General features: G+C 40.7%; 1 protein-coding gene across 4 annotated transcripts in view; it reads left to right on the top strand.

Annotated features, from left to right (window-relative positions):
* Window positions 1-23,713, top strand: part of SLC39A9 (solute carrier family 39 member 9) — a 66,975-nt gene that overhangs the window by 20,477 nt on the left and 22,785 nt on the right. For all 4 annotated transcript variants that reach the window (XR_004431535.1, XM_033187609.1, XM_033187608.1 and 1 more), the window contains exon 2: window positions 10,065-10,173. Coding sequence is in view for 1 of the 4 variants with exons in the window: in XM_033187607.1 (XP_033043498.1) it covers window positions 10,065-10,173 (109 nt within the window). In the remaining 3 variants the exon portion in view is untranslated. The remainder of the gene's footprint in view (window positions 1-10,064; window positions 10,174-23,713) is intronic.

Genomic DNA, 23,713 nt, shown 5'->3' with positions numbered 1-23,713 from the left:
CTCAATGTAGTTTTTCATGTGACCCCAGAGTAGAATATTATGAAGCACTTGGTAAGTGCCTAGTAAATTGTGGGTTGGTCCAGAATTGTGGACACCACTGGTTTCCCCATGATGTTATTGACATAAAATTGTGGTGAATTATTTTTAAGAAATATCTGGGCCGGGCGTGGTGGCTCAAGCCTGTAATCCCAGCACTTTGGGAGGCCGAGACGGGCGGATCACGAGGTCAGGAGATCGAGACCATCCTGGCTAACCTGGTGAAACCCCGTCTCTACTAAAAAAATACAAAAAATTAGCCGGGCAAGGTGGCGGGCGCCTGTAGTCCCAGCTACTCGGGAGGCTGAGGCAGGAGAATGGCGTAAACCCGGGAGGCGGAGGTTGCAGTGAGCCGAGATCCGGCCATTGCACTCCAGCCTGGGTGACAGAGCGAGACTCCGTCTCAAAAAAAAAGAAATATCTGAAAGGCAGATGAGATTGTTTAAGGAACATTTTTGGAAGTGCCTTTTAGTGTTCGAATTAGATCTCTGACCTTGATTTCAGAGACCTGCCATGAAGAAAGAAGCCTTGTTAAAACTGAATGGTTCTAAAATGAATCCTTTCAGAAATCCTGGCTGAGTATATTACTACCCAGTTAATTTTTTTATAAATAGATAATTTTATAGAGTGAAAGGTACAGATCTTAATATAGTTTGATGAATTTTAGCAAATGTTTACAAATGTAACTCACATCCCAATCAAGATTTAGAACATATCTATTATTTTTGAAAGTAACCTGATACCACTTTCCAGTGAATCCCCACTGTGTGGCCACCCTTTCATCCCTGGTCACCAGAGGCAGTCACTGTTCTGATTTCAGTTGTTACAGATTAGTTTGGCCTGTTTTTAAACTTCATATACATTGATTCATACAGTACATATTCTTTTGTGTAAGGCTTCTTTCACACAAACATCAGGAAAATGTTTATGAGATTTATTCATTTATGTGCTATCTGTAGCCGTAGTTTATTCCTTTTTATTGCCAAGTGGTAGTCCATTGTTTAAATATACCACAATTTGTTTATCCATTCTCCTGTCAATGGACATCTCCTCCAGATTGTGGCTATTCTTGATGTAGCTTCTATGAATATTCTTGTACAAGTTTTTTGTGGACATATGTTTTCATTTCTTTTGAGTAAATTCTCAAAAGGGGAATGCTAGTTTAACTTTATAAGAGATTGCTAATCTTCCAAAGTGGTTGTACCATTTTATGCTGCCACCAGCAATGTGTGAGTTTTCCAGTTGCTGTATATCTTGTAATTATTTAGAGTTGTCAGTCTTTTCAATTTTGGGCATTTTAATGAATGTGAAAAGATATCTTGCATAGTTTTGATTTACATTTTTTCTGATGACTAAATGATGTTGAGCACTTTTTCATGGGCTTATTAGCCATTCATACATCTTTTGTGAAGTGTCTGTTCAGTGTTTTACCCATTTTTTAATTGGTTGTTTGTCTTTTATTATTGAGTTGTAGAAGTTCTTTCTACTTCAAATACAAATCCTTTGTCTGTGTCATGGAGTCTGTTCTGCCTCCCAAGCCAGTACCCCAACCACTAGAATACTCTCGGTTTACAAGTACCCAGTAGCCATTCTGAATATATAAGGGTTGACCTGGCTGTGTGCTGGGGATCAGGGGGGATTCTCCTCTTGCTATACAGCATGTATTAGTTGGTGTTGGCATTGCAGCTCTAGTTCCCCCTTTTTCAATAGATACATAGATCCCTTTCTTCCCCTCCAAACAAGGAGGGAGTAATGTTTCAACCAGCCTTTCAGCTAAAAAACTATTTTCCCATAGAGATAATATTTACAAAAGCTAGTTAGGCTCCCAGCCTCTCAGTCAGAAGTTCAGTAATATATCAGAGATAATAGAGCTACTGTTTTTGCTAACTAACCTCTTTTTTATTATTATTGTACTTTAAGTTCTAGGGTACATGTGCACAACGTGCAGGTTTGTTACATATGTATACATGTGCTATGTTGGTTTGCTGCACCCATTAACTCGTCATTTACGTTAGGTGTTTCTCCTAATGCTATCCCTCCCTTAGCCCCCACCCCATGACAGGCCCTGGTGTGTGATGTTCCCCGCCCTATGTCCAAGTGTTCTCATTGTTCAATTCCCACCTACGAGTGAGAATATGCAGTGTTTGGTTTTCTGTCCTTGCAATAGTTTGCTCAGAATGATGGTTTCCAGCTTCATCCATGTCCCTATAAAGGACATGAACTCATCCTTTTTTATGGCTGCATAGTATTCCATGGTGTATATGTGCCACATTTTCTTAATCCAGTCTGTCATTGATGGACATTTGGGTTGATTCCAAGTCTTTGCTCTTGTGAATAGTGCCGCAGCAAACAGACATGTGCATGTGTCTTCATACTCACATGATTTATAATCCTTTGGGTATATACCCAGTAATGGGATGGCTGGGTCAAATGATATTTCCAGTTCTAGATACTTGAGGAATCGCCACACTGTCTTCCACAATGGTTGAACTAGTTTACACTTCCACCAACAGTGTAAAAGCATTCCTGTTTCTCCACACCCTCTCCAGCATCTGTTGTTTCCTGACTTTCTAATGATTGCCACTCTAAATGGTGTGAGATGGTATCTCATTGTGGTTTTGATTTGCATTTCTCTGATGACCAGTGGTGATGAGCATTTTTTCATGTGTCTGTTGGCTACATAAATGTCTTCTTTTGAGAAGTGTCTGTTCATATCCTTTGCCCACTTTTTGATGGGGATGTTTCATTTTTTCTTGTACATTTGTTTAAGTTCTTTGTAGAGTCTGGATATTAACCCTTTGTCAGATGGGTAGATGCAAAAATTTTCTCCCATTCTGTAGGTTGCCTGTTCACTCTGATGTAGTTTCTTTTGCTGTGCAGAAGCTCTTTAGTTTAATTAGATCCCATTTGTCTATTTTGGCTTTTGTTGCCATTGCTTTTGGTGTTTTAGTCATGAAGTCCTTGTCTGTGCCTGTGTCCTGAATGGTGCTGCCTAGATTTTCTTCTAGGGTTTTTATGGGTTTAGGTCTAACATTTAAGTCTTTAATCCATCTTGAATTAATTTTTGTATAAAGTGTAAGGCAGGGATCCAGTTTCAGCTCTCTATGTATGGCTAGCCAGTTTTCCCAGCACCATTTATTAAATAGGGAATCCTTTCCCCATTTCTTGTTTTTGCCAGGTTTGTCAAAGATCAGATGGTTGTAGATGTGTGGTGTTATTTCTGAGGCCTCTGTTCTGTTCCATTGGTCTATCTCTCTGTTTTGGTACCAATACCATGCTGTTTTGGTTACTATAGCCTTGTAGTGTAGTTTGAAGTCAGGTAGCGTGATGCCTTCAGCTTTATTCTTTTGGTTTAGGATTGTTTTGGCAATGTGGGCTCTTTTTTGGTTCCATATGAACTTTAAAGTAGTTTTTTCCAATTCTGTGAAGAAAGTCATTGGTAGCTTGATGGAGATGGCAGTGAATCTGTAAGTTACCTTGGGCATTATGGCCATTTTCACGATATAAATTCTTCCTATCCATGAGCATGGGATGTTCTTCCATTTTTTTGTGTCCTCTTATATTTCATTGAGCAGTGGTTTGTAGTTCTCCTTGAAGAGATCCTTCACATCCCTTACAAGTTGGATTCCTGGGTATTTTATTTCTCTTTGTAGCCATTGTGAATGAGAGTTCACTCATGATTTGGCTCTCTGTTAATTGGTTTAGAGGAATGCTTGTGATTTTTGCACAGTGATTTTGTGTCCTGAGACTTTGCTGAAGTTGCTTATCAGCTTAAGGAAATTTTGGGCTGAGACGATGGGGTTTTCTAAATATACAATCATGTCATCCTCAAACAGGACAATTTGACTTCCTCTTTTCCTAATTGAATACCCTTTATTTATTTCCCTTGCCTGATTGCCCTGGCCAGAACTTCCAACACTATGTTGAATAGGAGTGGTGAGAGAGGGCATCCCTGTCTTGTGCCAGTTTTCAGAGGAAATGCTTCCAGTTTTTGCCCATTCAGTATGGTATTGGCTGTGGATTTGTCATAAATAACTTACTATTTTGAGATACATCCCATCAATACTAGTTTATTGAGAGTTTTTAGCATGAAGGGCTGTTGAATTTTGTCGAAGGTCTCTTCTGCATCTATTGAGATAATCATGTGGTTTTTGTCTTTGGTTCTGTCTCTGTGATGGATTATGTTTATTGATTTGCATATGTTAAACCAGCCTTGCATCCCAGGGATGAAGCCAACTTGATCTTGGTGGATAAGCTTTTTGATGTGCTGCTGGATTCAGTTTGCCAGTATTTTACTGAGGATTTTCGCATCACTGTTCATCAGGAATATTCTTCTAAAATTCTCTTTTTTTGTTGTTGTGTCTCTGCCAGGCTTTGGTATCAGGATGATGCTGGCCTCATAAAATGAGTTAGAGAGGATTCCCTCTTTTTCTATTGATTGGAATAGTTTCGGAAGGAATGGTACCAGCTCCTCTTTGTACCTCTGGTAGAACTCAGCTGTGAGTCTGTCTGTTCCTGGACTTTTTTTGGTTGGTAGGCTATTAATTATTGCCTCAATTCCAGAGCCTGTTATTTATCTATTCAGGGATTCAACTTGTGGTTTAGTCTTGGGAAGGTGTATGTGTCCAGGAATTTATCCATTTCTTCTAGATTTTCTAGTTTATTTGCTTAGAGTGTTTATCGTATTCTATGGTGGTAGTTTGTATTTCTGTGGGATCGGTGGTGATATCCCCTTTATCATTTTTTATTGTGTCTACTTGATTCATCTATCTTCTTTATTAATCTTGCTCTAGCAGTCTATCAATTTTGTTGATCTTTTCAAAAAACCAGCTCGTGGATTCATTGATTTTTTTGAAGGATTTTTTGCATCTCTATCTCCTTCAGTTCTGCTCTGATCTTGTTATTTCTTGCCATCTGCTAGCTTTTGAATGTGTTTGTTCTTGCTTCTGTAGTTCTTTTGCAATGTTAGGGTGTTGATTTTAGATCTTTCTTGCTTTCTCTTGTGGGCATTTAGTGCTATAAATTTCCCTCTACACACTGCTTTAAATGTGTCCAAGAGATTCTGGTACATTGTGTCTTTGTTCTCATTGGTGTCAAAGAACATCTTTATTTCTGCCTTCATTTCGTTATTTACCCAGTAGTCATTCAGGAGCAGGTTGTTCAGTTTCCATGTAGTTGAGTGATTTTGAGTGAGTTTCTTAGAGTTCTAGTTTGGTTGCACTGTGGTCTGAGAGACAGTTTGTTGTGATTTTACATTTGCTGAGGAGTGCTTTACTTCGAACTATGTGGTCAATTTTGGAAGAAGTGCAATGTGGTGCTGAGAACAATGTATATGCTGTTGATTTGGGGTGGAGAGTTCTGTAGATGTCTATTAGGTCTGCTTGGTGCAGAGTTGAGTTCAAGTCCTGGATATCCTTGTTAACTTTCTGTCTCGTTGATCTAATATTGACAGTGGAGTGTTAAAGTCTCACATTATTATTGTGTGGAAGTCTCAGTCTCTTTGTAGGTCTCTAAGGACTTGCTTTATGAATCTGGGTGCTCCTGCATTGGGTGCATATATATTTAGGAGAGTTAGCTCTTCTTGTTGAATTGATCCCTTTACTATTATGTAATGGCCTTCTTTGTCTCTTTTGATCTTTGTTGGTTTAAAGTCTGTTTTATCAGAGACTAGGATTGCAACCCCTGCTTTTTTTTTTTCTTTTTTTTCTTTCCATTTGCTTGATAGATTTTCCTCCATCCCTTTATTTTGAGCCTATATGTGTCTCTGCACATGAGATGGGTCTCCTGAATACAGCACACTGATGGGTCTTGACTCTTGATCCAATTTGCCTGTCTGTGGCTTTTAATTGGGGCATTTAGCCCATTTACATTTAAGATTAATATTCTTATGTGTGGATTTGATCCTGTCATTATGATGTTAGCTGGTTGTTTTGCCCATTAGTTGATGCAGTTTCTTCCTAGCATCAATGGTCTTTGCAATTTGGCATGTTTTTGCAGTAACTGGTACCAGTTGTTCCTTTCCATGTTTAGTGCGTCCTTCAGGAGCTCTTGTAAGGCAGGCCTGGTGGTGACAAAATCTCTCTGCATTTGCTTGTCTGTAAATGATTTTATTTCTCCTTCACTTATGAAGCTTAGTTTGGCTGGATATTAAATTCTGGATTGAAATTTCTTTTCTTTGAGAATGTTGAATATTGTCCCCCACTCTCTTCTGGCTTGTAGAGTTTCTGCTGAGAGATCTGCTGTTAGTCTGATGGGCTTCCCTTTGTGGGTAACCTGACCTTTCTCTCTGGCTGCCCTTAACATTTTTTCCTTCATTTCAGCCTTGGTGAATCTGACAATTATGTGTCTTGAGGTTGCTTTTCTCGAGGAGTGTCTTTGGGGTGCTCTCTGTATTTCCTGAATTTGAATGTTGGCCTGACTTGCTAGGTTGAGGAAGTTCTCCTGGATAATATCCCGAAGAGTGTTTTCCAACTTGGTTCCATTCTCCCCATCACTTTCAGATACACCAATCAAATGTAGATTTGGTCTTTTCACATAGTCCCATATTTCTTGGAGGCTTTGTTCATTTCTTTTTATGCCTTTTTTCTCTAAACTTCTCGCTTCATTTCATTAATTTGCTCTTCAATCACTGATACCCTTTCTTCCACTGATCAAGTCAGCTACTGAAGCTTGTGCATGTGTCATGTAGTTCTCGTGCCGTGGTTTTCAGCTCCATCAGGTCATTTAAGGTCTTCTCTACGTTGTTTATTCTCGTTAGCCATTCGTCTAATCTTTTTTCAAGGTTTTTAGCTTCCTTGCGACGGGTTCGAACATCCTCCTTTAGCTCAGAGAAGTTTGTTATTACCGGCCTTCTGAAGCTTACTTCTGTCAACTCGTCAAAGTCATTCTCCATCTAGCTTTATTCCATTGCTGGCGAGTAGCTGCAATCCTTTGGAGGAGAAGGGGAACTCTGGTTTTTAGAATTTTCAGCTTTTCTGCTCTGATTTCTCCCTATCTTTGTGGTTTTGTCTACCTTTGGTCTTTGATGATGGTCACCTACAGATGGGGTTTTGGTGTGGATGTCCTTTTTGTTGATGTTGATGCAATTCCTTTCTGTTAAAACAGTTTTCCTTCTAACAGTCAGGTCCCTCAGCTGCAGGTTTGTTGGAGTTTGCTGGAGATCCATTCCAGACCCTGTTTGCCTGGGTATCACCAGCAAAGGCTGCAGAACAGCAAATATTGCAGAACAGCAAATACTGCAGAACAGCAAATATTGCTGCCTGATCCTTCCTTTGGAAGCTTCATCTCAGAGGAGCACCTGGCTGTATGAGGTGTCAGTCGGCCCCTACTGGGAGGTATCTCCCAGTTAGGCTACATGGGGGTCAGGGAACCACTTGTGGAGGGAGTCTGAGGAGGCAGCCTGTCCGTTCTCAGAGCTCAAATACCATGCTGGGAGATCCACTCCTCTCCAGAGCTGTCAGACAGAAACGTTTAAGTCTGCAGTTTCTGCTACCTTTTGTTCAGCTATGCCCCCTGCCCCCAGAGGTGGAGTCTACAGAAGCAGGTAGGCCTCGCTGAGCTGCAGTGGGCTCCACCCAGTTCGAACTTCCTGGCCGCTTGCTTTGTTTACCTACTCCAGCCTCAGCAATGGCAGACGCCCCTCCCCCAGCCAGGCTGTCTCCTCAAAGTTCGATCTTGGGCTGCTGTGCTAGCAGTGAACAAGGCTCCATGGGCATGGGACCCGCTCTAAGCCAGGAGCGGGATATAATCTCCTGGTGTGCTGTTCGTTAAGACTGTTGGAAAAGCGCAGTATTTGGGTGGCAGTCTCCTGATTTTTCAGGTACAGTCTGTCACGGCTTCCCTTGGCTAGGAAAGGGAAATCTCCCAACCCCTTGTGCTTCCCAGGTGAAGTGATACCCCACCCTGCTTCGGCTCACCCTCCATGGGCTGCACCCACTGTCCTGCCAGTCCCAATGAGATGAACCTGGTATCTCAGTTGGAAATGCAGAAATCACCCGTCTTCTGTGTCGATTATGCTGCAAGCTGCAGACCAGAGCTGTTCCTATTTGGCCATCTTGGAACAGACCACTTGCTTGCTAACTAAGTTCTTAAACAAACAGATGAAGTACATGATGTACCATTAAATTATTGAAACTTTTTCATAAGCAACATATATAATTATTCCCTTGTGGTTTTGTTTTCAAAAATGGGGTCTCTTTATGTTGTCCAGGCTTGAGTATAATTCAGCAAGATCATAGCTCACTACAGCCTCAGCCTCCCCATATCTGGAACAACATAGTAGTGTGTACTACTATGTCCGGCTTCTTGTAGTTTTTTATTATTTTTTATTTTTTTTAAAGACAGCTCTTATTATGTTGCCCAGCCTGGAGTGCAGTGATTATAGCAGATGTGATTATAGCACACTATAGTCTTGAACTCCTGGGTTTAAATGATCCTCTGCTTCCACCACCTGAGCAGCTGAGACTACAGGTGCACACCACCATGCCTGGCTCTCCTTGCAGGTGTTTTTGTTTTGTTTTGAAATGGAGTCTTGCTCTGTCACCCAAGGTGGAGTGCAGTGGCACAATCTCTGCTTACTACGACCTTCACCTCCCGGGTTCAAATGATTCTCCAGTCTCAGACTCCCAAGTGGCTGGGATTACAGGCACACGCCACTATGCCTGGCTAATTTTTGTATTTTTGTAGAGACGAGGTTTCACCATGTTGGCCAGGCTGGTCTCTAACTCCTGACCTCAGGTGATCCACCCACCTAGTTGTAGTTTTTAAAATCATTTTTCATACTTCTGAGATCCCAGGAAGTCATATTAGGGTATACTGCTGCTTCAAGAAACTTTGAAACCTAATCTTTTTGTATGACAAGAGGGAGTCTCTCAAACTTGGGTAAAAAGACAACAATTGGGATTAAGTTGGATTAAAACCACAGAAGAATTTTAGCATTGATATCTAAATACATTTTTTTCATCGTATGAGTAATACATGTTTATTGTAGATAAATTATGTTTTATAAGTTATGTATTTATATATTGCAAATTATAAATTTTAAGTAAAAAATTGTTGATGTTTAATGTAATTTGTTCTACTTACATATATATTTTTTATAAATATGAGATTAGCAATACATACTGATTGCCATCAGCTTTTTCCTCATAGCAGCATATCATGACTTCCTATATCTATTAACATATTTATTTCTTAATTTTTAATGGCTGAGTGGTGTGGTACTCTTGATGAAATTTATAGTTTATTTAGCCAGTCTCCTTTATTGGACGTTTATTTTCAGGTTTGCATTAGTAATAAGCACAGTGGTCATTTTTGCATAATTCTTTCTTAGGGTGAATTTCTAGAAGTAAAATTTCTAGATCAAAGAGTTCACATTTTTGAGGCTTTAAATCTAAATGCCAAATTGTGGTCTCCAAAGGTTGTAGCAATTCACATTCCTGAGAGGCCTGAGATTTAAATTCACATTTAATGAGATTAAAGTGTACTCATTCTCCCTATCATGGATAGTAGACATTTTTCCAAATCATTGTTAACCTAGTCATTTAAAAAATTTCATCTCAGTCGGGCACAGTGGCTCACGCTTGTAATCCCAGCACTCTGGGAGACCAAAGCAGGCGGATCACCTGAGGTCAGGAGTTGGAGACCAGCCTGGCCGACATAGTGAAACCCCGTCTCTACTGAAAATACAAAAATTAGCTGGATGTGGTGGTGCACGCCTGTAATCCCAGCTGCTCGGGAGGCTAAGGCAGGATAATTGCTGGAACCTGGGAGGCAAAGGCTGCAGTGAGCTGAGACCGCGCCACTGTGCTCAAGCCTGGGCAAAAGAGCAAGACTCTGTCCCAAAAAAAAAAAAAATTCATCTCTTTGTTTTAATTGGCATTACTCATGAAATTGATCATTTTTTAGCTTCACTGTCTATTGTAGATGTTGGTCTCACAAATGAGCAGCTCACAGTCTTGATTACAGATACTTCAGAAACTTTTCCCCATTCATTAATCAAAGTTTGCAATGATTTGTTTTCTCTCCAGGAACGACTGAAGCTGGTGACTGTTTTGGGTGCTGGCCTTCTCTGTGGAACTGCTCTGGCGGTCATTGTGCCTGAAGGAGTACATGCCCTTTATGAAGATATTCTTGAGGGTGAGAAAGAGAAGAACCTTGTTTGAGATATGTTATTGACTTGGAGGGTTAGCAGGATGAAGCTTAGTGCTATGTTTTCTGAGCACAGTTCATGTTTACCATAGAGTTCTAACCTGAGAAGAATTGTTGAGAGATATCTTGATATCTTTGATATTGAACACATCCTTAGCAGTTTGTGAATTGAATGCCCCAAATCATGAATACCACTTAATGTCTATTTGCCATAGTGCATGAATATGAGTCATTTTAAGTTGTGACAGTTCTTTTTTAATGCTTACTCAAACACTTCCCAAATCCCATATGATAGTGGCTGCATTTTTTGCTAATTTAAAAATATATAGATATAAATATTTAAATTTAAGGACCCTTTACAGTAAACTTTATAGATAATTGGTGAGGACCCATGCAGTAAAGGATAACTGAAAAATTAAAGAGGCCTTTCCTGACCCTAATAGCAACAAGCAGAGGGAACAGTGTAGCTGTGTGAGAGTAAAGGCTTGGTGGTCAGCTTGGTTCACTCACCAGCAAAGTAATCTGGTCCTTCATACAGCTGAAAAGCATACTTGATTCACATTTGCAACTTAGCAAAATCTGATTACTACATGTCATGAAACTTCACAGTTTCCTGTGAAGGATTGACATCACAGCTGTTAAATCTGTGAGCTGAATCCTCAAGCGCCAAGTCTACCAGATGTTAAGAATAGTATAAAGAGGTAGGCACTTCCAAATTTCTTACTAGATACAATATAATAAATACTTTTTCACATATTGGTAGAGGAAAAGAACTGTGTCCTTCATCCAGAATGATGATGCTCTTAGGCCGGGGTTTGATAGACAAAGAGTTTTGGCAGATATAAATGAGGATTGCAGAAGTGTTGCAACATAGGATAGGGGCTGAGGAGTGGTCAGCTGTGTTGGGGAACAATAATAAATCAGTGGTCTCTACCTTACAGCAGTGGTCTCTACTTTTTTATGGTCACACATCCTACAGGAGGAGTGGGGAATGATTTACATGCACTATTGCACTGATTTGATGTGTACATTATAAAATACACTCCTAAAATAGGAATATTTTTGAGGCCTGAGATTTAAATATACATAGAAGAACAATATTTTCTTTCATATTCTAGTGGGTCATCTTGAATTTTTCTAGGATGTGATTCCACTATAGAAATCACTGTCCTAGTATTTGTCCTTTTATGAATGGCACTTTGTTTTCTAAAGTTATCTGATAATGAAAATTCCTTGAGGAAGAGGTACATTTTAAAAGTATAATTTCCTGACTTCCAGCCTAGATTCCTTAATCTCCGGGAAGGATCCTGGGAAGGTCTTTTTTTTTTTTTTTTTTTTTTTGAGGTGGAGTCTTGCTCTGTCAACCAGGCTTAAGACAGTGGTGCAATCTCGGCTCACTGCAAGCTCCGCCTCCTGGGTTCACGCCATTCTCCTGCCTCAGTCTCATGAGTAGCTGGGACTACAGGCGTCCGCCACCACACCTAGCTAATTATTTGGAATTTTTAGTAGAGACGGAGTTTCACCGTGTTGGCCAGGATGGTCTCGATTTCCTGACCTGGTGATCCGCCCTCCTCGGCCTCCCAAAGGTAATATCTATTTTTAACAAGTTGTCTGTGATTCTTATGAAACAAGTTTTAGAAACACTGGAGTAGAGGAAAGAAGTGCTTCAAGTATAGTTTCTTTGTGTTATTTTTAATATCAGTTTGAGATATAATTTACAAACCATGTTTCAGGTATAGTTGGGGGTTTTGTGTTTGTTTTTTTATTTGTTTGTTTTGAGACAGGGTCTCACTTTGTCGCCTAGGCTATAGTCCAGTTTTGCGATCACAGCTCAAATCTCTTGGGTTTAGGCTATCCTCCTGCCTCAGCCTCCTGAGTGGCTGGGTCTATAGACGCACACTGCTATGCCTGGCTAATGTTTTATTGTTTTTTGGAGCTATAGAGTCTCCCTCTGTTGCCTAGGCTGGTCACCAATTCCAGGACTCAAGCGGTCCTCCCACGTTGGCCTCCCAAAGTACTGGGATTACAGGTGTGAACCACCACACCCAGCCCAGGTGTAGTTTAAGACTAAAATTATCTACCATGTGTTAGGTTGTGTGTAGAGAAAAACTCTCTCTAACCATATTTTTCCTCTGCTCTCACATGACAACAATAGTAAACACAGAAGAAAACTTCTGTAACCAGATGCATGAGATATCTCCCCACTACCAGGCAGTGGACACCAGCCAGTGTCCTCCAATTTAATTTAATTCTGATGCTGTCTACCTGGAGGCAGTGTCAGATCCCACAGATTGAGGACTCAGTCCCTAAGACTGCTCCCTTCTTCATCCATCACCAATCGCAAGCCTAGGCCTCTGGAACTGACCAATTGGCTTAAAGTTAGGATTCCCACAACCCTGTCTTTGGGTTCAGTTAATTTGTGAGAGTGGGTCACAGAACTCAGAGAAACACTTACATTTACCAGTTTACTAAGAATGATATTTTAAAGGATACAGATAAACAGCCAAACAGCCAGATGAAGAAATACAAAGACTAAGGTATGGAAGGGTCCTGGGTGCTAGAGCTTCTGACCTTGTGGAGTTGGGGTGCACCACCCTCCTGGCACATGGATGAGTTCTTCACCTTTCTGTCAGCCCTGATATGTGTTCAGCTAGCTAGATGTTCCCTGAACCCTGTCCTCTTGGGTTTTTACAGAAGCTTCAAGATGTTAGCATTCCTCCCCTCAGGGTTTAGGATCGTACCCTCTCATGGGAGCTTAAGACCCCAAGTCCTGCCTTGGGGCAGGTGAAAAGAGGGCAGGAGAAGGTCGGAAGCCTGCTCTTGAGGCCTACCACACCCAACAGTATAACAAAAGACTGCAACAAGGGCTATGTAAGTTATGAACCAGGAACTGTGGACAAAAACCAATATATACGCATACATTTGTGTGTGTGTGTATGTATATGTGTGTAGTGTATATACTTATATATACTTTGTATACATGTGTTTACATATATACACATAGGTACACACACACATAAAATAACACCAAAGGTTGCATTCCCTTATTTTCAGTTTTCCTGATTTTTGACCCAAAATAATTTTTTTTTTTTTCCAGACAGGGACTCACTCTGTCTCCCACGCTGGAGTGCAGTGGTGTGATCACTGCAGCCCTGACTTCCCCAGGCTCAGGTGACCCTCCTACCTCAGCCTCCCAAGTAGCTGGGACTGTAGGCGCATGACACCACACCCAGCTAGTTTTCAGATTTTTTAATAGAGACGGGATTTCACCATATTGCCCAGGCTGGTCTCGAACTCCTGGGCTCAAGTGATCCGCCCACCTCAGCCTTCCAAAGTGCTGGGATTACAGGTGTGAGCCACTGTACCCAGCCAGAATAATTTTATGGTGTCATTTGAAAACAGATTACAAAGTGCTTTATAGGTCATTTCTGAAAATAAACATTCTCTTTAACCTTTCATCATAGATTAGTTTCCAGCCCTAAGTCATTTAAATTTTTTAAAAAATATTTTCATTTATATATTTTACATTCACTTTTTTGGTGTACACATCTACAAGTTTTGACAGATGCATAGAGAGTGATGTTATCACCACTGCAATCAAGATACAGAATAGTTTTGTCACCCCAAAAAATATGCTTGTGCTGTCCATTTGTAATAAAATCTTTTCTTCACTCCCAACCCCTGGCAACCACTGATCTCTGTCTATATAGTTTTGCCTTTTCAGAATGTCATAAATGGAATCATGTAAACTTTGGGTCTGGCTTCTTACTTAGCATAATGCATTTGAGGGTCAGTATATGAAGGGAAAATGTTTATTATGGAAAAACTATGCATGGATTTCAAAAAACTTTTTTGCATTAAAATAAGCTTGCGCTAACTCTTTATAACATGTCTGAACAGGATCTACTTAGAAGCACTAAGAAGGTTAAGACAGCAGTTTGAAAAGAGCCCATATCAGAGCAACATGAATTCTGCTCAGATTGAAACAAGAACAAACAGCAAATTTATGGGGAAGGTTGGGTGTAAGAATGGTACAATCATTGATGGTTTACAAAAAGTTTACGGGAACCGAGTGTGGTGGCTCACGCCCATAATCCCAGCATTTTGAGAGTCAAGGTGGGTGGATCATGAGGTCAAGAGATTGAGACCATCCTGGCCAATATGGTGAAACCCCATCTCTACTAGAAATACAAAAATTAGCAGGGCATGCTGGCGCATGTCTGTAATCCCAGCTACTTGGGAGGCTGAGGCAGGAGAATCGCTTGAACCCAGGAAGCGGAGGTTGCAGTGAGCCGAGATCACGTCACTGCACTGACAACAGAGCAAGATTCTGTCTCAAAAAAAAAAAGTTTATGGGGACAGTGCCCCAAAGAATTCAGCAGTTAGGCCGGGCGCGATGGCTCAAGCCTGTAATCCCAGCACTTTGGGAGGCCGAGGCGAGTGGATCAGGAGGTCAGGAGATCGAGACCCTCCTGGCTAACACGGTGAAACCCCGTCTCTACTAAAAATACAAAAAACTAGCCGGGCGCGGTGGCGGGCGCCTGTAGTCCCAGCTACTCGGAGGCTGAGGCGGGAGAATGGCGGGAACCCGGGAGGCGGAGCTTGCAGTGAGCCGAGATCGCGCCACTGCACTCCAGCCTGGGCGAAACAGCGAGACTCCATCTCAAAAAAAAAAAAAAAAAAAGAATTCAGCAGTTTACAAATGGCTAACTTGTTTTAAGAAGGGACAAGATGATGTTGAAGATGAAGCCTGCAGCAGGAGACCATCCACACCTATTTTCTTCCCTTTTTTTTTTTTTTTGAGACAGTCTCCCTCTGTCGCCCAGGCTGGAGTGCAGTGGCCAGATCTCGGCTCACTGCAAGCTCTGCCTCCCGGGTTTACGCCGTTCTCCTGCCTCAGCCTCCCGAGTAGCTGGAACTACAGGCGCCCACCACCACACCCGGCTAGTTTTTTGTATTTTTTAGTAGAGACAGGGTTTCATTGTGTTAGCCAGGATGGTCTCGATCTCTTGACCTCGTGATCCGCCCGCCTCGGCCTCCCAAAGTGCTGGAATTACAGGCGTGAGCCACCGCGCCTGGCCTACACCTATTTTCAAAGAAAAAATTAATTTTGTTCATGCCCTAACTAAAGAAGACCAACAATTAACAGCACAAAAATTAGCCAGCCCCATAGCCCTGTAAATTGGTTCAGCTTACACAATTCTGACTGAAAATTTTACATTGAACAAACTTCCCACTCAGTAGGTGCCAAAACGGTTGTGCCCAGATCAGCTGCAGACAAAAGCAGAGCTTTGAATGGAAATGGGACCCAAGTGGGATCAAGATCCTGGAGCATTTTTTTCAAAGAATTGTAACAGAAGATGAAACATGGCTTTACCAGTACGATCCTGAAGGCAAACCACATTCAAAGCAATGGCTACTGAGAAGTGGAAGTGGTCAGTCAAAGCAAAAGTGGATCGGTTAAGAGCAAAAGTCACTGGCAACAGTATTTGGGGATGTGCAAGGCATTTTACTTGTTGATTTTCTAGAGTGCCAATGAACCATAACATCGGCGTATTATAAGAGTGTTTTTAAAAAGTTAGCCAAAGTGTTAGCAGAAGAATGACCAGGAATGCTTGATCAGAGAGTCCTCCACCACGACAATTTTCCTGCTCGTTGCTCTCATCAGACAAGGGCAATTTTGTGAGATTTTTCAACAGGAAAGTTTTGGGCACCCGCTTTATAGTCCTAATTTGGCTCCTTCCGACTTCTTTTTGTTTCCTAATCTTAAAATCTATAAAGGGTACCCATTTTTCTTCAGTTAATAATGTAAAAAAGACTGCATTGACATGATTAAATTTCCAGGACCCTCAGTTATTTAGGGGTGAACTAAATAGCTGGTATCATCATTTACAAAAGTGTCTCACACTTGATAGAGCTTATGTTCAGTAATAAAGTTTATAGTTTTAAATCTTTTAATCTTTTAATTCCATTTTTCCACAAGCTTTTTGAAGTCCCCTTATATTGTTCTGTGTATCAATAGTTTGTACCTGAGTAATATTTCGTTGTTTGCATGAACCATATTTGTCTATTCTTTCACCAGTTGGAAGACATATATATGGGTGGTTCCTGGTTTGGGTGACTATGAATAAAGTAACTATTAATGTACAGGTTTTTGTATGAACATGAGTTTTTTTTTTTTTGAGACGGAGTCTCGCTCTGTCGCCCGGGCTGGAGTGCAGTGGCCTGATCTCAGCTCACTGCAACCTCCGCCTCCTGGGTTTACGCCATTCTCCTGCCTCAGTCTCCCGAGTAGCTGGGACTACAGGCGCCCGCCACCTCGCCCGGCTAGTTTTTTTTTTTTGTATTTTTTAGTAGAGACGGGGTTTCACAGTGTTAGCCAGGATGGTCTCGATCTCCTGACCTCGTGATCCGCCCGTCTCGGCCTCCCAAAGTGCTGGGATTACAGGCTTGAGCCACCGCGCCCGGCCGAACATGAGTTTTTATTCTTCTTGCATACTTACAAGCGCCAGCCTGGGCAACATAGTGAAACCCTGTCCTTACAAAAAATTACTCACACGTGGTGCTGCACACCTGTAGTCCCAGCTACTTGGGAGACTGAGGTGGGAGGATTGCATGAGGCTGGGAGGCAGAGGTTGCAGTGAGCTGAGATTGTGCCACTGCACTCCAGCCTTGGCAACAGAGCAAGACGAAAGAATACTTACAAGTAGGATTGCTGGGTCACATGACAAATATGTGTTTAATTTCATTAAAAAACTGACAAACTCTTTCTAAAATGACTGTAATATTTTGCATTCTCATCAATAATAGATGAGAGTTCCAGTTCTCCCCTTCCTTGTCAACACTTAGTGTTGTCTGTTTTGTTTTAATTTTTTATTTTAGCCATTCTAATAGCAGCGTAGTGATATCTCAATGTGGTTTTAATTTGCATTTCCCTGTGATGATGCTGAACATCTTCTCATATGCTTAATTGCCATTGTTACAGCTTCTGTGGTAATATCAAACATTTTGTTCATTTTAAAAATTGAGTTTTCTTATTATTGAGTTTTGAGAATCCTTTATATATTCTAGATACAAGTCCTTTATCAGATATATGTTCTACAAATATTTTCTCCTAGTTCATGGCTTATCTTTTCATTCTCTTAACAGTAACTTTTAGAGAGCAGTTTTTAATTCTGATGAAGTCCAGTTTATCAGTTACTTCTTTTGAGATTTTGCTTTTGGTGTCATATCTAAAACCCCTTGCTGAGCCCAGATTCACAAAGATACTATCTCTTTTGTTTTCTTGTAGAACTTTTATGATTTTCAGTTTTACATTTAATTGTATGATTTATTTTGATATAATTTTGAATGCAGGTGAAAGTTCATTTTTTGGCATATGGGTAGATGTTCAGTAGTTCTAACACCATTTGTTGAAAAAAACATCCCTCCTCTATTGAATTGTCTTTGCACTTTTGTCAAAAATCAATTAACTGTATTCGTGTTGGTCTATTTCTGGATTCTCTATTCTGTTTTATTGATCTGTATGTTTACCTTTTACTGGCACTACGTTGTCTTGATGTAGCTTTATAGCAAATCTTGAAATCAAGTAGTGGAGTCTTTCTTTGTTCTTAGTTTTCTCTTTTTTTTTTTGAGACAGGGTCTCACTCTGTCACCCAGGCTGGAGTGTGCAGTGGCGTGATCATAGCTCACTGTAACCTTGAACTCCTGTGCTCAAACAATCCTCCCATTTCAGCCTCTCCAGCAGCTAGGACTACGGGTGCATGCCACCATGTCTGGCTAATTATTTAAACTTTTTATAGAGACAGCCTCACTCTGTTGCCCAGGCTGATCTTGAACTCCTGGCCTCAAGCGACCCTCCTACCTTGGCTGGGGTTACAGGCATGAGCCACCCCACCCAGCCCACTTTGTTCTTATTTTTCAAAATTGTTTTGGCTTTCCGTAAACTTCTTTGCCTTTCGATAAACATTTTAAAATCAGCTTGTCAAATATCTATAGAATAAATCATGCTGAGATTCTAACTGAAACTGAGTTGAATCTATAAATTTGGGGGAGAAGAGACATCTTAAGAATATTGTATTTTCCAATCCATGAGCCCCATATATCTCTCTGTTTATTTAGATCTTCTTTGATTTATTTCATCAGTGTTGTAATTTTAGCATACAGATCGGCAGATAGTTAATTGATTTATGCCTAAATATTTTAGGTTTTTAGTAATTGTAAATATTACTTTTATAATGTTTTCAATGTCTAGTATTCTAGCATATAGGAAGTTCTAGTATAAGAAATTTCATTTCGTATAGGCGCTTTTTTGTAGATTCCTTGGGATTTGCTACATAAATAATCATGTCATCTGTGAATAGGGACAACTTAACCTTTTCCTTTCCTAGCTGCCTTTTTTTTTTTTTTTAACCTTCCTTATTGCATTGACTAGACTATCCATTATGAGATTGATTAGGAATGAAAATGAGCATCCTTGCCTTACTTTCATTCAGTCCTTCATTAAATATGAGGTTAGGTATAGATTTTTTATGGATTTCCTTTTTCTCTCTCTCTTTTTTTTTTAAACTTTTATTGTAGATTTAGGCAGTACATGTACAGGTTTGTTACCTGGGTCTGTTTCATGATGCTGAGGTTTGGGCTACAAATGATCCCATCACCCAGGCACTGAGCATACCAATAATTTTTCACCTTTTGCCGTCTTCCTTTCCTCCCCTTCTAGTAGTCCCCAGTTTCTATTACTGCTGTCTTTATGTCTATGAGTACCTGATGTTTAGTTCCCACTTATAAGTGAGAACATGTGGTATTTGGTTTTCTGTTCCTGCATTAATTTACTTAGGGTGATAGCCTCCAGCTTCATCCACCTTGCTGCAAAGGACATGATTTCGTTCTTCATATGGCTGAATGGTATTCCATGGTGTATATGTACCACATTTTCTTTATCCAGTCCACCATTGATGGGCAACTAGGTTGATTCCATGTCCTTGCTATCCAGAATAGTGCTGTGATGAACATAAGAGTGCATGGTGTCTTTTTGGTACAGGGATTTGTTTTCTTTTGGATAGATACACAGTAATGGGATTGCGGGGTTGAATGTTAGCTCTGTTTTATTCTTCAATAAATCTCCAGAACTGCTTTCCACAGTGACTGAGCTAATTTACATTCCCACCAACAGTGTGTAAGTGTTCCCTTTTCTCCCTAGCCTTGCCAGCATGTTGTTTTTTGACTTTTTAATGATATCCATTGTGATTGGTATAAGATGATATCTCATTGTGGTTTTGATTTGCATTTCTCTACTGCTTAGTGATTTGGAGCAGTTTTTCATGTTTGTTGGCAGCTTATATGTCTTTTTGAGAAGGGTCTATTTATGTCTGCCCATTTTTTAATGTGATTGTCTTTTACTTATTCAGTTTTTAAAGTTCCTTATAGATTGTGGATACTAAACTTTTGTCAGATGCCTAGTTTGTGAATAATTTCTCCTATTCTGTAGGTTGTCTGTTTATTCTCTTGATAGTTTGCTGTGCAGAAGCTGTTTAGTTTTATTAGGTCCTACTTGTCAATTTTTGTTTTTGTTGCAATTGCTTTTGAGGACTTAGTCATAAATTCTTTCCCAAGGCTGATGTCCAGAGTGGTTTCCTAGGTTTTCTTCTAGGATTCTTATAGTTTGAGGTCTTACATTTAAATCTTTAATTCACCTTGAGTTAGTTTTTGTATTTGGTAAAAGGTAGCGGTCCAGTTTCATTACCCTGCATATGGTTAGCAAACTATCCCAGCACCATTTATTGACTAGGGAGTCCTCCATGTTGACTTGTTGAAGATCAGATAACTGTCAGTATATGGCTTTATTTCTGGGTTCTCTATTCTGTTCCATTGGTATATGTGTCTGTTTTTGTACCAGGACCACACTGTTTTGGTTACCGTAGTCTTACAGTATAGTTTGAAATCAGGTAATGTGTTGCCTCTGGCTTTGTCCTTTTTGCTTAGGATTGTTTTGGCTATTTGTTCTGTTTTTTGGTTCCATATGAATTTTAGAATAGTTTTTTTAGTTCTGTAAAAAATGATGTTGGTAGTTTGATAGGAATAACATTGAATCTGTAGATTGCTTTGGGCAGTATGGCCACTTTAATGATATGAGGAAGTTTCATTCTCTTCCTAGTGTGCTGAGAGTGTTTATCTTGAATGGTTGTTGAATTTCATCAGATGCTTTTTTCAGTCTGTTAGTGGAGTGAATTGCAGTAATTGATTTTCAAATGTTGAACTAGACTTGCATATACTCACCTCCTAGTTATTGTATATAATTCTTTTTATATGCTGCTAGATTCAATTTACTAATATTTTATTAAGGATTTTTGTGTTTCTGTTCATGAATAATATTGGCCTGTAGTTTTCCTTTCTAACAACATCTATGTATGGTTTTATCAGGGTAATGCTGGCCTCTTAGATTTGGGAAGTGTTCCCTTCTTTTTTTTTTTTTTTTTTTTTTTGAGACGGAGTCTGGCTCTGTCGCCCAGGCTGGAGTGCAGTGGCCAGATCTCAGCTCACTGCAAGCTCCGCCTCCCAGGTTTACGCCATTCTCCTGCCTCCGCCTCCCAAGTAGCTGGGACTACAGGCGCCCGCCTCGTCGCCCGGCTAGTTTTTTGTATTCTTTAGTAGAGACGGGGTTTCACCGTATTAGCCTGGATGGTCTCGATCTCCTGACCTTGTGATCTGCCCGTCTCGGCCTCCCAAAGTGCTGGGATTACAGGCTTGAGCCATCGCGCCTGGCCGAATACTAATTAATGTAAAAAGGAACCTCTTACTCATATGTAATTATAGCTCTAAAATCACTGGAATTAGATGATTATCAGTTTTCATGTGAAAAAAAAACTCTATAGAAACAAGTTTTAAGAACTTCAAAGATTATTGGGTAATGCAGCAGTTTACTGTGGAGCCAAAATCTGAAAACATCTCAAAATTCTTTGGACTGTTAGAATTGGTGTTTTTGGGAAGGTAGACTATTGGGTCAAAGATGAAAATATAAATGTGATGTATTGTCAAAACTGCTATTGTCAGGCATGGCTCAATATAGATTATCTTACTCATTTTTTCTCTTCTGTAGGAATGCCATGTGTCAGATTCTTTATAGAGGTATGATTATCTGTGGCTTTGTCTATCACTTTACTCTACATTTAAATAAAATGTAGGGGGCCCTAGCCAGAACAATCAGGCAGATAAAAGAAGATAAAAGGCATTCAGATTGGAAAGGAAGAAGTAAAGTTGTCCTCTGTTTTCAGATGAGATGATCTTATACATAGAAATACCTAAGGACTCCATCAAAAAATTATTAGAACTAATAAACAGATGCAGTGAAGTTGCAGGATACAAAATCAGCATACAAGTATCAGTTGCATTTTTATACACTGACAATGAACTCTTTGAAAAAGAAACTATGAAAACAATTTCATTCAAAATAGCATCAGAAAATAAAATAAAATAAAATAAAATAAAATACTTGGGCATAAATTTAACCACGGAGGTAAAAGATCTATGTGCTGAAAACTATAAAACATTGATTAAAGAAATTGAAGAAGATATAAGTAAGGTATTCTGTGTTCATGAATTGGAAGAATTAACGTTGTTAAAATATCCATGCTACCCAAAGTGATCTACAGATTTAATGCAATCCCTATCATAATTCCAGTGGCATTTGCTATGGTTTGGGCATTTGTCCCCTCCACATCTCATGTTGAAATGTGATCAACACGTGTTGGAGGCGGGGCCTGGCGCGAGGTGTTTGGGTCAGGAGGGTGGATCCCTCATACACATACTGATGCTGTCCCCTTGCTAATGAGTTCTCCCTCTGTAATTTAACTGGAGAACTAGTTGTTTAAAAGAGCATGGCACCCCTCCCCTCTCTTGTCTTGTGACATGCTGACTTCTGACTTGACATGCTGACTTGTGACTCTTCCCCTTCTGCAATGATTGGAAGCTTCCTGAGATCCTCAGATTCATGCTGCTTGGACAGCCTGCAGAACTATAAGCCAGCCAAATAAACCTTAATAGAAAGAATGATCCTAAAATCCATATGCAACCACAAAAGGCCCTGAAGCCTGGGTAATTTATAAAGGTCATTAAAGAGGTTTAATTGGCTCACAGTTCAGCATGGCTGGGGAGGCCTCAGAAAACTTAAAATCCTGGCGGAAAGCGAAGGGAAAGCAAGGCACCTTCTTCACAAGGTGGTGGGAAGGAAAAGTGCTGAGTGAAGAGGGGAAGGACCCCTTAAAAACCATCAGATCTCGCAAGAACTCACCATGTAGCACACCTGTAAACCCAGCTACGCGGGAGGCTGAAGCATGAGAACCACTTGAACCCTGGAGGCACAGGATTGCAGTGAGCTGAGATCATGCCACTGCACTCCAACTTAGGTATAGAGCGAGACTCTGTCTCAAAAAGAAAAGAATAGTATCAGGCATGGTGACTTAAGCCTGTAATCCCAGCACTTTGGGAGGTCAAGGTGGGTGGATCACTTGAGCTCAGGAGTTTGAGACCAGCCTGGGCAACATGGCAAAACTCCATCTCCACAAAAACAATATAAAAATTAGCAGGATTTGGTAGCTCACGTCTGTAGTCCAGCTTCTCAGGAGACCGAAGCAGAAGAATGAATTGAGTCCAGGAAATGGAGGTTACTGTGAGCTGAGATTGCACTACTGTAGTCTAGTCTGGGTGAAAGGGCCATATGCTGTCTCAAAAAGAAAGAGAGAGAGAGAGAAAGAAAGAAACAGGAGAGTGCGTTGTAACTGTTGTAAGGTTGGATATTATTTTGTGAAACTGTTTTGTTTTGTTTGTTTTATTTTTTTGAGACAGAGTCTCGCTCTGTTGCCAGGCTAGAGGGCAGTGACACGATTTCGGCTCACTGCAACCTCCGACTCCCTGGTTCAAGCGATTCTTTTGCCTCAGCCTCCTTAGTAGTTGGGGTTATAGGCATGTGCCACCATGCCCAGCTAATTTTTGTATTTTTAATAGAGATGGGGTTTCACCATGTTGGCATTGATCTCCTGACCTCGTGATCTGCCTGCCTTGGCCTCCCAAAGTGCTGCGATTACAGGCATGAGCCATTGCACCTGGCCTGTTTTGTTTTTAAGAGAGAGGGTCTCTAGGCTGGGCATGGTGGCTCATACTTGTAATCCCACCACTTTGGGAGGTCAAGGTGGGAGGATCACCTGAGCCCCAGATTTCAAGACCAGCCTAGGCAACATAGGGAGACCCCATTTCTACAAAAAAATTTTCAAATTAGCTGGTTATGGTGGTACTTGCCTGTGGTTTCTCAGTTACTTGGGAGGCTTGAGCCCGGGAGGTGGAGGGTGCAGTGAGCCATAATTGCACCACTGTTGTACTCCAGCCTGGGTGAAAGATGAGACCTTGTCTCAATTTTTTTAAAAAGGGTTAGTTGCCGGGCGCGGTGGCTCAAGCCTGTAATCCCAGCACTTTGGGAGGCTGAGACGGGGCGATCACGAGGTCAGGAGATCGAGACCATCCTGGCTAACACGGT

The sequence above is a fragment of the Trachypithecus francoisi genome, unplaced genomic scaffold, assembly GCF_009764315.1.
Source record: "Trachypithecus francoisi isolate TF-2019V2 unplaced genomic scaffold, Tfra_2.0 Lachesis_group3, whole genome shotgun sequence".
NCBI lineage: Eukaryota > Metazoa > Chordata > Mammalia > Primates > Cercopithecidae > Trachypithecus > Trachypithecus francoisi.
The sequence above is the reverse complement of the archived record's forward strand: the minus strand, read 5'-3'. Positions and strand labels throughout refer to the sequence as shown.